The following is a 17653-nucleotide window of genomic DNA, read 5'->3' on the forward strand; positions in this document are numbered from 1 at the left end:
TTCCATGAAGACAAACCAAGACGAAAATAAACACAAAGGGAGATAAAAGCACAGCAAAGACCAAAAATGTAATTTTTTTTCTGCTTGCTCTAAACTGTAGTTTTGTAACTTCACTCTTAGAAACACCGATAAAGTCTGGTATCAGTGTCAAATTATACTCTCTCAATAAGGTGTGATTAGTTTAATGGTTTCTCCTAATAATATTATGTTTACTAATTAAACCTAGTTTCCCAAAAACTAATTTTTGTCTATTGATCTCCCATTCCAGACTCCTCTTGCTCACTGCCAGTGATCTCATCCAAGTCTTGGATGGTGTCAGCTGGTGTTTTCATTTGGAATTCTCTTTTTATACATTCAATTTCATCTGACTCTTCCAAGCAATTCTATGTAACTCAGTCAAACTGGACTTTTAAAATCCTGAATATAGGAAATAAGTTTTCTGCACAGGGCTCTAAAAAATTAGATGGTTAAGGTCAGGAAAAACCAGCACTCAAACCAACTCAACAAGCCAACCTCTTTCAGACACTTTTATTCACTTATGTCACTTTCATTTGTGCTGCTTCTTATAAATCAGTCTCTTGGGCTGCTGCTTGTTTTTGTTGGCCTTTTCTTAACTCTCTTTCCTTTGGTGTAAATAATTTGATACAAGAGAACGGATGGCAGAACTGATGAATAAATGGAAATGTGCTAGTCTCCAAGTAGCTGAAAAAAGGAGGGAAGGAAGGGTGTCGTTCTTGGGTACTCCCAAAAGAGGTGAGTTTAAGAACAAGCATATATGAATCAGGAAACAAGCTCAGAGAGATGGCTGAAGCATTCACGAGGAATTTGCATCATTTCAATTGTTCAAAAATTAGACTGGGCATAGCCATGAGAAAAATATGATGTAAGGAATATTTTTGTAATTATGGAGGAAAGGCGTCCTAAATGATCTCTCGGGTCCATCCATGTGTAATTTCTAAGATCTACATAAATGTTGCTTTCCTGATCCAGTGTATGACTTACCTCACCAAGGCAACCTTCTTTCACCATATATTTCCTGACGTGATTCCAGATGCGACTTTTGGTCAGCAAGCTGCCTCCAGTGGCCTGTTCAAATTTTTCATAGCTTCCGTATTTCTGCAATGTCCGCTCCATAATGTTAATGGACTATAAAATACAAAAGCATAGCAAATATGAATGCAGTAAGACCCCCCGTGTCAGACTGGCATGTGTATTCTTTCTCTCCCTCTCTCTCCCTTTTTCTCTCTCTCTCTCTGTTTTAAAATCTTTCTTCTTTTTTTAACTCATTGGGAGTCACTATCAAACCGTAGTCATTAGATACAGGCTGACACACTCTATAATCAATTTATATCATCTTCAGACATACATTAATGCCAAAGTACTGAAAAAAGATTCTGATCAACTCCTCTTGGATCCACATACATCAGCACGACACAGATGATTATCAGTCTAGTGAAATAATACCCATTTTCTCTTTAATTTTGGGAATCTTGTGCAACTGCCTTGTAAATCAGACATAACAGGTCACAAGGACATTTGCAGTTTAACTTGTCAGCATGTTTCTTTTTATGGTTTTCCAAAGAATTTTACAAAGATCAACTATTACTGTCATCTTGCTTCATTTCTTGGTATTTTTTAATTGAGGAATGCTGAACCATGATTAAGCAGATGTGTAACTACAATTTTAACGACAATATTTCTACCAAAAATGTCTCCTTACAATGAAATCCTCTGTACCATGGGTGTCTGTTTCAGAAAGGAGGAGAGACAACAGGAACTTTATTCACAGAACTTTCATTTAAATCACAATATTTCTTTATAACCCCGCAAAAATAAAGAAGGGATGTTCCGTTAGGCAAACAAAGTGGTACCAACTTCAATTCTCTTATGTATTGCTGCTGGAGGAAGTCCTTTTGAGAAAGCAGAGCATGATACCTATAACATAATCTGAACTCTGCATATGGAAGATGTTAGTGGTGAGGTGTGAAATGCTCATCCCCAGTAATCTACTTCCCAACATGTCATTTCACACCCTTAAAAGAAAATGTGGTATAGAATTCTTGCCCAGCAATAGCCGAGCTACAGGGAACGGCTGATAACAGAAGCTCCCAAGAATCTCATACAGAAAAAAATATTACTGATATTAGCTTAAAAAATCAATATTCTTGCTAAGAAAATACCACTAATGATGAAGGTGGAAATCTTGCAGACTGAATCTCTTTTTATGTTGCACGCTTAGATCCATGCATGAAGCTGATAACATGCTTGTTTCCAGCCATGTAATTCTGGCATTGTCAGATTGGCTGATTGTCCACAAAAATAGCATTCATTTTGTATCTCTCACAGCTACTAACAATCCTATTCTAATTTTTTTCAAGTTGAAACTAAGCAACCCTGAGTAATTGCTACTGAAAGCCATAAATGCTAGCTAGATGTATTCTTAAAGTCCTGTAACTCTTTGATGAGAGAAATATCAATTACCTAAATGACAAAGAAATGCTGCACCTAATGGTTAGTACTTCTTCGTCTGCCTCTAATCCTTGTTATTAAATTTGAAGGGCCTCCTGGTCAGATTTGAATTTCTTTTTCAAGAATGAAGAAAGCAGCATATTTTACTACCTTAGCACAGAGAAGAAAAAAAAAAGGGTGAGCTTAAAGAAGGCTGTCGTTTTGGGGGGTTACGCAGTCTGGAAGCACAGGATCTACCTACTCTGTCTCACTGCTGTGATCTCTATTCCTGCAGCACCTGACTCTCCACAGTAATATTTTATTTACATGGGAGCAGAGGGCATATGCTGGAGAGCATTAATAGCGAATGGGAAAGTGAGGCATAAACAGAAATCTGTTGCAAACGTCACCCCTTGGTTACTCCAAGAGCTATACTACCAGTTCTTCAGGGACAGCCCAGCAGCACCACCATACATTACTCACAGAATTTGGCCAAAAAGTCAGCGCGCGCAGCCTCACGAGAATGACGTTGGTAGAAACAGGCTCACCATAAAGCCACCCAGTGTTGTTACATGAACCCTGTCTCCTCTCGCTGCCTCCCGTGTGGCCAAAACTCCCTAGCCACCATGCTATCTCCAGCAGTAGTTTCAGGCTTGACAGGGACTTGCACTGGACCCGCTGGGGGCCTGGTGACGTTTGGCTGGTTCCCAGGATCTGGCCCATTTGGGCAGCTGTGCCCCTGCACTTGCTGAAGCTAGCATGAGTAAGAAGTGGATGTTATAAAGAAAGGCACCAATGAGGAACATGTTACCTTTTCTTTTTCAAGTTTTCTTTATAAAATCAGGCGTCAGGATGTCTGAAGAGAGGTATCGTAAAAAGAGGAATGCCGTGCCACTACCTGAGCCACCGCAAACGATTTGGCTTTGCCTCTCCTTGTTACAGCACTGCCATGAGCACACACGGCACCACAGCTCCATGTTGTGTGTTACGCAGCCCCACTCGCCACCGGAACGGGTAACTCCCAGGAGAATCAACAGGCACCCTGCAGACCTTTGGCTCGATTGTTTGCAGAGAAAATAAATCCTACTCCTTCTAAAGACAAGAGGCGATGGGACTGCTGCTGTGAAAACTGCAATGTCCTTCTGCAACTTAAAAACAAATCATGTTTTTCAAGATGAATGTGTTAAAAATAGAGGATACACCCTCATCTGATGCAAACCGGGTAGCTCTGGCATCATTTTGCCTAGCCTCTACTGTAGGTATCTGACAGAGGTTCAGTGCTGTTATTTTACTATCAGTCCCATTAACTTATAGCACAGAAGTATGAGTAAGGACAACTACACATCCGCACTGGTGACCTACAAGGTAAATGGGATTTTGGTTCCCAGTAACTTCCCCATACATTAGGTCTTGTATGAATGCATAGGTGTGGGCAGGGCCTAAAAGATTATAAAAAGAGATTAGAGAGGTCTTCCTATGTCAATAAATAACAATTTTTTCTTGTGAACAGTCAAGTCTTAACATCGCTTGTCATTTAAAAATGACCTGAGATAAATAAAGCAAGGTTAGTGTATTAGAAGAAGGAATACATGAATCCCTCACGCAAGACCAATGACAATTGCTTCTAGCAAAATTTAGGATCAATTTAGATGTAAAGAACAAATCAGAGCAAAATCTAGTTATTGTTTAATAGCTTGTGTATTTTCCCAAAGGATTTTTTCCTGTTAATTATATATGAATTTTTAACTTCTAAAAACATTAGCTGTTCTATAAGTTTTTCAGTGTCTGCAAATGCTGAGACATTTTCTTGCCTTACACAAAATCCTTGGTTAAAGAAGCAACCCCAAAATGCCTGTCCCCTATCCCAGGAAGTTTATTCTCAGCCGGCAGCCTGAGTAATTCATGGTAACAGTTCTTCAGTTGCCTTTGCAAGGTGCCAGATCCTTAAGATATTAATGTTACCTGCTAGTTGTTCGGCATTTCTGGTTTCTCTGAACAATTAACTAACTTCATTTGCTCACTTTGAAAGAAGAACTATCTGAATTAATCTTTTGGTATGAAATCTGTCTTCCTGACTTGTTGATATTAAACGTCAATGAAGTCTATTAGATATAACACACTAAGTACCCACTTAAATTCTTTGATGCTTAAATTGCTTTGAATGTGCACCAGTGATTTCCATTCCTGAAGAGACTTGCTGCCCAGCAGCACCACGGTTTGTCTCTCAAGCCCCTTCCTTTTCTCCCCATCTCTTCCTGTGGCCAATTCTATCTCTCAGTAATAAATTCTGGAAAAAAATCATTATAATTAATAGCATTTTATAAAAATCACAGTGAGATGAAGAAGCAAGATGCAATAGGTGGGATGGTTTGGCTTTAAATTTTCTGAAAGTTATTTAATGCAGGAACTGATACAGGGATGGATGTTATTTTCAAAAGTTGCCAGGATTTGGTCCTTTCCGTTTTAAGGGATCTTAAGGCATCTTTCAGAAAGTATCCACCACTCAGGCTACACATCTCTACCAGTAAATCAACAAAGGCCAGTCAAGTAGGGGTGGATGAGAGCAGGTTTGATGAAGCAGAGGACTGCCAAAACCATTTGAGAGCAAGAGGTCAGTTTCTTCTCAACATGAAAGCTCATAAAAATAAGGGTGTTTGAGAAGGGCGTGTAAACTTTATTAACCAGTTCTCTGTTTTGACGCTGTTTATAAAGACATTACTACTATGAGATGCAGCTTTGCGTGGGTTGGTTTGGTGGCGTTATTCCAGGGGACTCTCCTGCCTTAGTCAGAGTGCAGGTATTTTCTAAAACCACCTCATCACAACACACAGTGAGAAAACCAGCACTGAACATGCCTTAAACTTCCTGCTTGGCCATCCATTACAGCAAACTCCCTGGAGCTGAGACCCACAAGCACCAAGGGAGCCACTATGAGTTTGGGAGTCAGAAGGCCCAAGTTCTAGCTCCTCCTGCCTGCTGGCAGGCACGCTCCTGAACTCCACGAGCTGTTTTAAGGCTTTCTCTAAAGTGCTGTGAGACACTTGACCCAACAGCACGATGTGAATAGCAGGTTTTCAGAGATACCTCCCCTGAAGAAGCACAGACCTACCCTGCTCTCTCCTCACTCAAGCCCATGCACTGCTGGCAGCTTCAAGGGGAAATGTGGGACACTGAAGGGTGCCTCGTCTACCTTATGTGCCACACTGAGTAACCTATATCCTGACGGTTCAGCCACCTCCAAGTAGATGTGGCAAGTTTGAACCCATGCATATTAAGAAAGTCATTAAGCTTAAGCCTCCTCATTGCTGAACACGCGTTCTCTTGGTTAGGAAACTAAGAAGGGTGCTCACCACTATCACCTTCTCCCTTGACTCTGTCTCAAGCAAAACAGAAGTCGTCCCAATAATTCTTTCCACGTGGGCAGGTGTGACTCTGCAAGCACTGAAATGACAGGGAGAGCCGTCACACACACACACAGCCACCGGCGCACAAATCTCTGGGGAGTGGCAGATCGCCCCGGCACTGAGATGGGCCCCATCCCCAGTGAGGCTGCTGGTTTTGACACTTCTTGCCACAATCACCCCAGCTGGTGGTGGGTCCTGAGGGGAAAAGGTTTAGGATATTTTTGGATCCTAGGCACTGAATACAACACGGAGCGCTTCATTTGCGCTGTTCTGCACCTGTCTCTGAGGCGACTCGAAGTCAGGTTTGCAAGAACACTCTGGGAAAGGTGAAAATCCAGACCAGCGTGCCAGCTCTTGCCTATTCCAGCATCCAGCTGTGAACTTATTTTCCAGCCTCTGGGTCAGCAGAAAGCAAGGTACTGAGATTGCCACAGTTCCTAATGCCAAACTGTAAACTCTTCAGCCACGGGTAAAAAAATGAAAGGAAAGAAGGACTACGTGGCTGTACCAAGTTACTGGTTAGGAGTAGTAATTCCTGTTCTTTTCATTATTATCTAAAAGGTCTGGTTTAATCTCTCTTATCGCTACCGAAGAGTGCCAAAAGAAGCAGCAGTCCCAAGACAAGTCCCCTTGCACAGCAAACTCTGCTGATGCTCAAGAAAGTAATGACACAGAAGCCCTAACAAGAGCAAGACAAGGCTCTGTTTAATTGACAGGTTTAGGTTTTGGTGGTGATGACTTTTTTAAACAAATTATTTACAGCCAAGTAAGTCTCTGAATCCCAAGTCACCCATGTGCAGCAACACAGTTTAGTCACTTGAGAGTTACTGTAGATACATGTACTGATTAGAGATGCTCATGAATTGTTTGAGGCAACCAAGTTAGAAAATGGGCTCGGTGACCTAGGAGTCAGCCCCCTGCGTTCAGTCAGCCCGTCCCACGTTCAGAAGCAGCTCTGCTACAAAAGGGTTGCAGTCTCTGTTGAGATTTGTGAGACAGACAAGGCTTGCGGGCACCACCGCTTTCCTCCCTCCATAGCTTATTTGCTGAGGGGAAAAACTTCCCAGCTGCTTCCTTAGGTAACACTAAGCTGTATCAGATGGAACTTGTTAGTCTAATCAACGGCCATAAAATGGCGGCTGCCCTCCTTTTTAGGGACAAGTGGAAAGGAGGGAGAGAGGTAAGAGTAGGTTTTTGAGGCTATCTATTCAGGCTGTAGTACTTTGAGTTTTATTCAGTATTTACAGTGGCTTTTCTTTTGCATGCTTGCTCTCTGCATGATAAAGAGTGTGTTTTAGTGATTTAGAGCTGGTAGAACTATTTTTAATGGAAAACTTTTCAAATACTTTGCAAGGAATTAAAAATTAATACTCACTTGGTTTTTGTATGAGACTGTGTCCTCAAATAAACCTATGCTCCTACTATAGTATCACCAGAAGTGATCTACAATCTCTTCTAGTGGAAGAGAGAAGTTTGTGTAGGACCCTGAGAACTTATGCTACTTCGATAGCCTGATATGCTTTGTTATATATTAACATACTTTATCTACAAATCTTAGTTTAGGAAGGAGTTTGTTACTAGTGGAGAATGAAGTGTTTTACAATTAAGTGCTTTTACAGCCAGTGACACATTATTGAATCTTCAACATGCCTAAGCTGTGACATCACCTGGACATTGCAAGGGGTTACTCTGTGTTGAATGTCTTGTTGAAGGTGGAGCCTTCCAGCTCCACCTAACTATTTTTCCAACATCTGATAAATTTGCTAATTGTAGGCTACTTGTATTAGTGACTTAAAAAGTGCGTAATACAAACACTTACAATGTGGCACAATTGATGATTGATTTATTCATTAACTCAAAACTGCTATATTTTTATGAGTACATGGGAAGAGGATGTACAATTCTTTCACAGGGGGATTACTCATTCAACAACATTATGATTTTTTTTTAAAAAAATATAAGAATATAAAAATAGATTTCCTGCCTTCATGTATAATTCGAAGAAATAGGTGTTAACACACAGGTTACTTGAAGCTGCAACTTGCTGATTTTGGTTCAGCAAATTGCAACTGTTAAGTCATCTGCTCTGCAAACACTGGAGACAATTACTTCTAGCTAAGTATTGCCACCTCTAGCATCTGTGCAAAAAATAACAAACACTTTAAGTGTTAAGAAAACTTAACAATGAAAGACAAGTAGTTTGAGCAGAAGGAGTGCTAATAAGAAAACTTCCATAGCACTTAAGAGCGCACAATTGCTGCACTGACCTTGAAACACAGAAATAAGAGAATTAATTTCTGTAATATTAGATGTCAATCAATGTGAAAAGCTGTGAGTCTGCATGCTATTTTTTATTCTCAAGTTCTCTTCCCTAAACGCACACGTTGTGTGACTCATGAAAGAAACTTATTATGAAGAAAATCAGATAAAGTAGAGAGAAACAAACAGCAAAGTATGAGAAGAAAGACATTAAAAATATTATCTTCAAATGTATCAATAATTCAAAAATGTTTACTCTATGTCTGTGAAAAATCAATCAATAGAAGTGTTGGGCTGTGCCCAAGGTTTAAAATCTTTGATCTGACTAGAGGCCTGGGGTTGAAGTGAGTGCTCAGAAGCCTGTGCATTCCCCATTGCAGCATTGCTGTGTTAATGGTTTGCAAATCCATAGCGTTCTTTGCCTTAAAAAAACCAACCAACCAAAAAAAAAACAACAAACAAAAAAAGACCCAACCCCCCCCCAAAAAACCAAGGGCGGAGTGTGATTCATCTTCCAGATATGTTGCAATAATGCTATATTAACCAATTCCACAGACATGCACAAAAGCAGAAAGGGCATTAAGAAAACACAATCTGTGTTAATGTCCTAGCAGGCTATGCACAGCTGTGGCTAAAAATATTTTTGAAATGATTAAAAATCTTCTGAAATGTTAGGTTTTGAGCTCATTTCACTGAAGTGTCCTAAAAGCCCCTTATAAAATTGGTGAGTTCTATCAGTAAAAAGCTGGTTTTACAGAGATATTAGTCATAGAAGAGCAAGGAAGTGTAAGTTGCTGTAAGCACCTTTTATAGAATAAACCAGGAACAATTCCATTTCTATTCACATAAAGCAAAGCTTCCTAAAATAAGTACAGCAACAAATGAAAGCCAAAAAATGTTTCAAAAAACAAAATTGAATTTATCCTTGTTGCAGGAAAAAGTATGACTACGCGCCATTGTGTTTTTACTGCAGACCCGAATCTTGACACTGTGAGTACTTTTTCTGCAACTGAAGTCATCTTTCCTGAACTTAACACTTCCTATAAGATACATACGTGTTTCTTCTGACAAGTAAAATTTGCATGGAAAAAAAAATAGCACTGAGGAAAAGCAAGTGCTCACACAATATTTGCTGATTAAAATTTTGATTAATGCTGCTTTTTCTGGATAGTAAATTTGCATGAAATGAAATTCAAATTTGCATGGAGATGAAAATTTCTAAAGCCAGTTGTAGATAAAAAAGGGAGAGTGCCACCTGCTGGGCTTGGAGCTGCGTTAAAGCTGTTTTTTTGGTTATTTATATGAAGTGCAGGATATTGTTGTTCAGTATTTCTAGGAACTGAACTTTGAAGAAATGCTTTTCTTGCTAAGAATTTCTGTAACTTAAACTAAATCTTATAAAACAATTTATATACTCCTTGGTAAGTTTCAGAAATATCATACTTCACTGGATATTAAATCCTTCACTACTTTTTATAAAATTGTTACAAAACATTTATTTTCCCATGCTGTGTACGTAAAGTGAAAAAGGTAGAGTTACAAATCAGACTAATATTGAGGAATCATTCATTATTAAAATCTTCATTATTTAGCTGGGGTGTTTTTTATTAAAAGAAGAGTAAATCAATGACAGGCCTGCTCCATAAAATCATCATGCATAAAATAATTTTTAAGACTCTACTAGCTCGTACTGAAGAGGATAATTTGCATTAAATTCAGTTTGGCAAATTAGTTATTGTTGATTTGCTGTAATCTATGATTAATCTTGCTAACATGGCTATAAAAAAACGAAGGAAAACTTTACTAAAAAGCTATAGTCAAGGAGTGGTTTTATTTGGTGTCAGTATGATTTAGTTGGTTATTTAGAAGCATGGAAGCTGATTTTAAGAATGATCAGCTGTTCTCATAAAGAAAATAAATTCTTAATGAAAACCCAGCTACTGAGTTTTTAAAATATACGGATATTTTTAATGTGAAAATGCAGATGAAGCCTTACAATACAATGACTTAATGGGTAATAACACCTGTGTGCTCTCTTGGATTTGAAAATAAATGTCAGGCTCTTCATAAGTCAAGGGTAGTTATTAGAATCCACGGTACTTTAATTCATGTATCCTTTGCACCAGGAATTTTGGGGGTTTTGAGGTGAAATATTCATATCACAAAGAAGTGAATGGCAGGATCTCTTCCCAAGTTAAGTATCACTTGAAGTATGAGATTTCCTATTTAGAAAAGCTTGTCAGACTTAATAGTTTAGAAAGATCTTATTTTAAAAAAAAAACAGAAGTGGGAAGAGGACTGTGTCTGTTATTATATAGATAAGCACCGGTTTTTGTTACTTAGGTCAAAGTTGAAAGATGGTTTTTGTTGTCCTGCTTGTTGGTTTTTGGTTTGTTTTTTTTTTTTTTTTTTTTTTTTTTTGTAACTCAAAGACAGGTAGGAAGCCAGGGCAGTTACCCAGAACAGGAATGTCTCTAGCTATGTTACCAGTGTGGCTGCTTATTATGGGGGAGAAAGGAAAAAAAGGGGGTGGGGATGGGGGGGGATATTTCTTTTAAGTTTTAGCCATCTCTGGAATGGATTTTCAGTCTGCTGCTTGATCGAGCCTAATATAATGCAAATATCCTTTCAAAGCTGATTAAAACAAGGAACATCAACATATGCTTATCCAATAACCATGATCTCAAATAATTGCTATCCCCTCCCAACCCCTGTGTCACCAAAAGGATTGGCAGGATTTCTACACTGCTTTTTTCCTCTGTTTATTAAAGCCTATTTAGACATTGTATTTTTCCTGTATTTGACTCTGCTTCATTGCCTAAAAAGCTTTCTTTCCTCAAATTATGTTTCATGTAAACCCGTTTATAAGGAACTGTGCCTTTATCCTATATAGAATCCTGCAACTATTGGGAAGGCTTTCATTTTTTAATCAAAAAGATTTTCTTTCAGTTCTACTGTTGTACTTTCATCATTGATGCATTTCTCAAACAATAGGGGAGGATGATAAGCAGGAACAACTTCCCCTTGCTACAAACAAAGCCAAATACCACATTTACAAGTGTAGGAAAAAATAATCAGTGGAAAAGGAGGAAAAAAAGTAACTATACCTGCTTAAGAAATCTGTCAGATGCGTGGCTATGCTTAGCTAACACATTTGGCAAGGCAGGGTTTGCATATTCAAACTGAGGATTGTATGTGAAATCTGACTTGAAGAATTTCATCTTCTCTTTCTCCACATTGGAAGGTTTGATTGCAGTCAGTAAACAGAGTTTTCGGCCAGAGATATCTCCCTCTTTTCCATGGCTTTTTGATGACTGGGATTGCTTTGCCTTTGTTAGATTAAAATGCCTCTTAGCTCTACTTCTGGGTCGAGGTGGCACTCCTATGCTGTTCCCTGCAACTGAAATACTGCTGGTAAACTTCATGCTGGCAGACACCGGGCTAGTGAGGATGATGGAGGGCTGTCTGTTTGTGCAGTACCATCCACTGCCGAGCAAGGGTAGGGGGACTTTGATCTTGCGGTGCTCATTGCTTCGCAAGGTGGTGGAACACTTTGTAGTTTTTCTGTGTTTCTTGTGGTGAGCAGATGACTGCTTTTGAGTCTGGTGTTTTTTCTCCTCTTTGCTCTGCAGAAGGACGTTGTAGCTACTGGTTCCTGTTGTGAAAATGTCCTTAAGGATCCCAGAAGGTGGGTGCTGGAGGCTGTTTTCATTATTAATGTTCAGCTTATGTTCTTCTGGACTCAGGACTGATTTCTTAGAAAGCTCGGTCTTAGGCCAGTGAAGTTTTTCTGTATTGAGGGCAAGGGGGGGAAAAAAAAAAGCTGAGGACAAATTTGGTTGTTTCACACAGCAATACTAATCTTAAGGACTCAAAACTGCAACATAAATGAAACACAGAACTTGTCTTGAATGCAGTCACATCAAGTTAATCTTGACTTCTGGATATATGGGAGAATTGTGTGTGTATATCACTTTTGAACAATTAGACTGGGACATGTAAGATCCAGCTAACCAAGTATTTTATGCTTGCATCTCCATGGACGAGTGCACTGTTTGCAGCTAAGAACTAACTTGTTTAAAACAAGACTCTCTGCAGGACTTTATGAGTGTTTACTGGTACATTAACAAATTTTTAGTTTTGAGCAAAATCTGATTGATCTGTATCATGAAAGGAAGGCTTTCCGTATGGACAAAGAATAACTTAAAAAATAGGAAACTGTATAGGAGTATGTGAGCAGTATTTACAGTGAAGTCCCACAGGGATCTGTGCTGTGATACAAGCAGTCTGGTGTGGTCTCATCTGCAAAATCTGATTCACAGAATTTACTCTCAGAAAGGATGAGAGCATTGGAATGGAGCAGCCACTGTGAACAATTTACATCAGCATATGAATAGTAATATAAGTTTAAAAGACTGCAGTTTCACACATTCCTTCTTAACACAAACAATAAGCTATATTTAAAGAAAAGAAATCAGCTAGTTACAAACACACCCCTGAGAATCCTTAAGACAACACTGTCATTTCATCGATTCAAAGTTGTTGTACAATAACAGCTGGCTTTAAGAAAACACCTGAGAAGAAACATTGTAAACTAAACTGAATGCAAGAAGCGAATAAGATTCCTTTAATGAATGAACCCTCCTTTTTTGCTCTGACCCCTGGCATAGCCTTCAGGGGAGACAGGTCCCTGGTGCAGAGCAGCTGCACGGAAAAGTCATTGAGGATTAAAACTGTGTTCAACATTTGTGCTGGCTTGTTAGAGAGAAGCGACCTCCCTTCACTGGTTCTAACCATCCCCTTCTCTCATCAACCAGTTCATCCTAGAACATTAGGTGAGACGAAAGTAAGGGCACAAATAAATCCTGCCACAGAGAAATGCCTCCTACTTCTGCACATAAAATGAAAAGATTCACAGAACAGGAGATATGGCCGGAGCTTGATTAAAGCCTGCAAAAGGGATTTGAGCTTCAGCCTACAGTTATACATAGCTGAGCTGTAATTACTTTACATACAGTAATTATACTCTGAATGGAACATTAGCAAGAGATCATTAAATGCCTCCAAGGGAAAAAAAAAATCAACAGTAGTTTAATTTAGCTTTATTTTCACAGTAAAATTAGGTTTTGCTCCCAACGTAAGCACCACGACAACGTATTTCATGCTGTTGGACCTCTGTCAGTTCCATGTCAGTCTGTGTTCCTCAGTTCTCCTGAAGATGCTGTTCTAAAAAGCAGAAAGACAGAGGTCCTATTTGCATGAACATACGATGGGAAACCTGCAGCCTGGGTGTTTCCTCCACTGGAAAGAGAGAGATGGAAGCATTAGATCGTTCTTTTCCACTAAAGCATGCGTATTTTATGCAAGTCAGTTTTGTTTCACAGTAAGTTTGCGAATCCTCTTTCTATGCTTGGTGCAGGAACGTGATCCTTGGTGATTCCTGTTCAAATTCCATCAGATCATTCCTGAACGTGATTCCTGTTCAAATTCTTTCAGATCATTCTCATCACATAGGTGACAACCCGCCTGCCTGGCTTATCTTGCTTTACCATGAGCTGTAGTGGTGAGGAACCACAGTTCCCATCACAAGGAAAACAACATCAAATATGCAGCCAGGATACTGTGCAGTGGGCATTCATTTATGTGCGTACCTACCTACAAACAACTGCTATAAAATGAGGCATTTTTTGGACAACAGAATAAGATGACAGCTCACACATATTTCTTGGCAAGTATTTTAAGATTGACTTCAGGCCTGCGCCAAGTATTACAGTATGAGAATCTTTACTTTTAAGAAGGGGAAATGAAAGGCAAGGCATTTCCAGAATGTCTGAACACAGAAATATTAAATTTCTGAGCATGTGACTTTGCTTGTGTAGACAAAATTGAAGTGGAAATTAAAGAGCTACTTCTTAAAATACAGACGAGAGATAATAATGTAACGCTAGCGGTGGTAACGCTTCACCTTCTCTACTAATCAATTCTCAAAAGCCACAAATAGCAGAGAAGCCTTAAATTGCTATTACACAGGGAATATTTTGAATTAATATCACACGTGTATCTAAGAAGTGATAAATAGAAAAGGAAAAAAACCCAGAAAGAGAATTCAAAGAAACAACTCAAAATGACCTTAACTCCCCCCAAGCTCTTGTGTCGATCCAATACCAAAAACTCATGACAGTAAGCTTTCAGAGCTAAGTAGTACAGTTGGCCAGTAATAAATGCATTTATATCTAGATAATTTCTGAACATCACAAGTCAGAATTCTCCTGCAAGTATCACAAATGGTGATCAAGTGCTGAACACACACATGGTTGATATCAAAAAATAGTTGTCCCCAAATCTGTAGTTACTTTATATGTGCAATCTCGTAGCAAAGTGATTTTTCACCTGCCACACTAAGTGTGGCTGTCCTTAATTTTCTTCTGAATAAAGAAGGATACTGTCTGATGCATATTTGTACTGGAAACCTAGAATCAACAGATAATCCAGCAGACTTGAAAGATTATATTAGATAACTCTGTAGTTTTCACAGAAGTAATTTAACTGCCGTTCTAATTTTTTTGATTGGTCCTGTGAACTCAATTATTTAACAAAGTAAACTAGAAAATATTTGAGACATCAAAATCATGTTGCAAAACACCAAATTTTAAAGTTCTTTCTCCAGTACATTTGTTTAATCTGTAATAGTTATCACTTTAAACTCACTCACATCTGTAAGTCAGGCAGCATCAACCAAACTAAAAATAGATTGTCTTCTAGGAAACTTGACTTACTAAACTATATCCAAGAATTTCCAAAGATTAGCAATGCCTGGTGATTGAAACAGAGGTCTAATATTCTGAATATAAAACCAATTCATTGCACAGCCTGTGTTCTGAAAACATGCTTCAGTGTTTCAAAAAGTACTGAGATATCATACTGCTATAAAGTAGCCCGTCAGAGAATGGATCATTGACCCACGTTAATTACATAGACTGCTAGCAGTGATTTCCAGCTTTTAAACTCTGGATACCATAGGACAGATGTCAACAGATTACTTCTAAAAGGTCTGAAAAAGGCAAATTGAAAATCACCGTACTATGGCGTAACTCCATCCCGCATATCACGCTACATATCATATAGGTTTTATCTTCGGTATCTCAGTCACATGTGTTACATGTGTTCTGAGAAGTACAAATTTGAATTTCCTGACATTACATATTTCAGTCTTTGCAGCAAAAAACTGTCAAAGAACATATGCCCAAGCCTCCAGTTGCCTTTGAGAACCTCCCTAAAAATGTGTAACTTATGTATAAAGATTCTCTTCATTGCTCTCGCTTCCAAACACTCAAAGTCACAAAGCCCCAAGTCCTTCAACAATTAAAAAAAATTCTCACGACAAAACTATCAGATAATCTCTCCCAAAATGATTTCCCATCATGTTTACTTCCATTTGTTTATATTTTGTTCCTCTCTGCAGCAACACACTAATAAAAACATAGGTCCTAGAGACACTGGTGAATTACTAAATGAAACAATCTGCCAGGTTTGGGAATGGACGGCGATGACGTAGAAAGAAGCGAGAAGGAGGGTGCAGAAGAGCTGCCTGTCCCCATTTTGGCATCATTAGGGTACCAAAGGACAGAAAACCCTCCTGTTCAATGGAAACTGGGTCTGTCTTGGGCCAGAGCAGAGCTCTGCGCCTCTTTGGAGCGCTGTGTTTGGTTTCTGCTACCCCGTACGGTGGGTTAGCAGGGCGGGCAGCCAGCCGGAGGCAACTCTCCCCGTGTGTCTAAAGGATCTCACGCGAGAGCAGGTCGTGCTCTAGGCAAAATCCCATCATTTTCAAGATACCTGCTGGAATTGGCAGTATTGGACTTACTACTTGGTGTAGAGGGCATGGTGGTGTTGGGTTGACGGTTGGACACGATGATCTTAGAGGTCTTTTCCAACCTGTATGATTCTATGATTCTATACTCCACCCTGCAGATGCAAATGTACTATGTGTCGCACAACAATACCAAATACCACAGGCTTGATTTTGCCAACAGGGGCGTTTTACCGCTGTGTAACTTCATTTCCATACATGTAGCTATTCCAGTGTCACAGCAGTACTGGAGAAGGGAGGTGCCCCAAGACTGCTAACAGAGGGTATGTGGGAACCACAAATCTCATTATAATTCTCCACTGATGAAATACTTTCCATGTCTAAGTTGCACCCCAGTCACTAGCTTTGAATCTTGCAGCATCGCAGACACTGCCTAATCTTGTCAGAGGTTATTCGTTAGGAAAAATATGTTAGACTTTATGTTATATTCAGGAGCTAGGTTATATTATTGGTTTCCATCCTTTAGAAATTGATGAATTGAGCTAATCTTTTATTATGTTAATAACATGTGTGGTAGAATCCCAAGAATTTTTCCAGACTTTGGAGAGTGTTGTAGAAAAATCTTCCTCTAGGCTGCGGGGTAGCTGCTATCCAAGTAGCTTCTTAAATACCTGTTCCATAGGTGGAATGAGGTTAATGATAGATATTTGTGAGCCTTGCTCTAAAAATGTAGAGGGCTTCTGCTGTTTTTGAGCAGCTGTCACTCAGGTTAGATATGCATAATGGACAAACCCTTTCCAAACTGCAGGTATGATTCTTAAGGTGCTTAGCAAAGATGTTCTTGGAGCAGTTCCTCTTATCCTAGGAATGTAATGGTCTGAACCACTACTTTTGGTTTTCAGTTCACCATTACCATGTTAGAATACGTGTTAATTTTTTTTTTGTTCAAAATCAGAAACCACTTCCAGTGGCTTGACTTGAATTTTCAACTTTATAGAAATGCAAATAATGTATGTGATCTGTCTACAAGTAATAAGAAAATAGTGAAGTTTGAAACTGAGAGATGAGAAGAAAATACAGATGTGACAAGTAAGATTCCTCCTTTGACACATTTTGCAAATGTACAATTACATTACAAAGACATATTTCTCTTCAATATTCAGATAATATGAATAGATTAACAACTACCTGTAGTTTATGAGCTCTAGGCTGTATGGTTTGTGGGTGCAGAGGGCTGTAGGAAGAATATTCTGCAAAAAACAGGCAACTGTGTGTTGTATGTGAATCTGTAATGTTCCACTGCCTCTCAAATACTACAGGCTTATGTTTGTGGCGTTACAGAATCTGACCAGTATCCTGTAGTATATTGCCTCACCACTACAAACACCTTTAAGGTTTACAAACACTCAAGCTTTGGACAGAAAGTGTCAGGCAACTTGAACTAGACAGCAATGGAAGCTCTGTCTATAAAGACTGAAAATGGTCTAGCCATAGAATTAGTCAGTGAGCTCTTGTAAAAAGAATGGCGCTGAGCTATTTTCTATTTTCACAGCATGTCAGTTATTAACTAGAGCCTGTATGATGTTGGGAACTTTGACATTTAACTTAAGACTTTTTTTTCCCCAAAAAGTATCCACCTATTTACTTCCCTGCTGTAACAGCGTTATACGTCATTCAACTTTAATTCTGAGCTCCAAAACCAAGAGCAAGTTTCAACTATGAGCCAACTTGT

At 39.1% G+C, this 17653-nt stretch overlaps 1 protein-coding gene across 2 annotated transcripts in view; it reads right to left on the reverse strand.

Moving 5' to 3' along the window:
• The window catches only part of MATCAP2 (microtubule associated tyrosine carboxypeptidase 2), a 30516-nt gene that overhangs the window by 11082 nt on the left and 1781 nt on the right, over nt 1–17653 (reverse strand). The window contains exons 1-3 of one of the 2 annotated variants that reach the window (XM_075143079.1): nt 4580–4671; nt 3260–3596; nt 1003–1146 (exon numbers count right to left, since the gene is read on the reverse strand). In XM_075143079.1, coding sequence (XP_074999180.1) covers nt 1003–1134 — 132 coding nt within the window. In that variant the 5' untranslated portion in view covers nt 1135–1146; nt 3260–3596; nt 4580–4671. Of the gene's footprint in view, nt 1–1002; nt 1147–3259; nt 3597–4579; nt 4672–11218; nt 11902–17653 lie in introns of those variants that run through there. The other variant, XM_075143078.1, reaches the window with a different exon arrangement.

This window comes from Calonectris borealis, chromosome 2 (assembly GCF_964195595.1).
Source record: "Calonectris borealis chromosome 2, bCalBor7.hap1.2, whole genome shotgun sequence".
Taxonomy (NCBI): domain Eukaryota; kingdom Metazoa; phylum Chordata; class Aves; order Procellariiformes; family Procellariidae; genus Calonectris; species Calonectris borealis.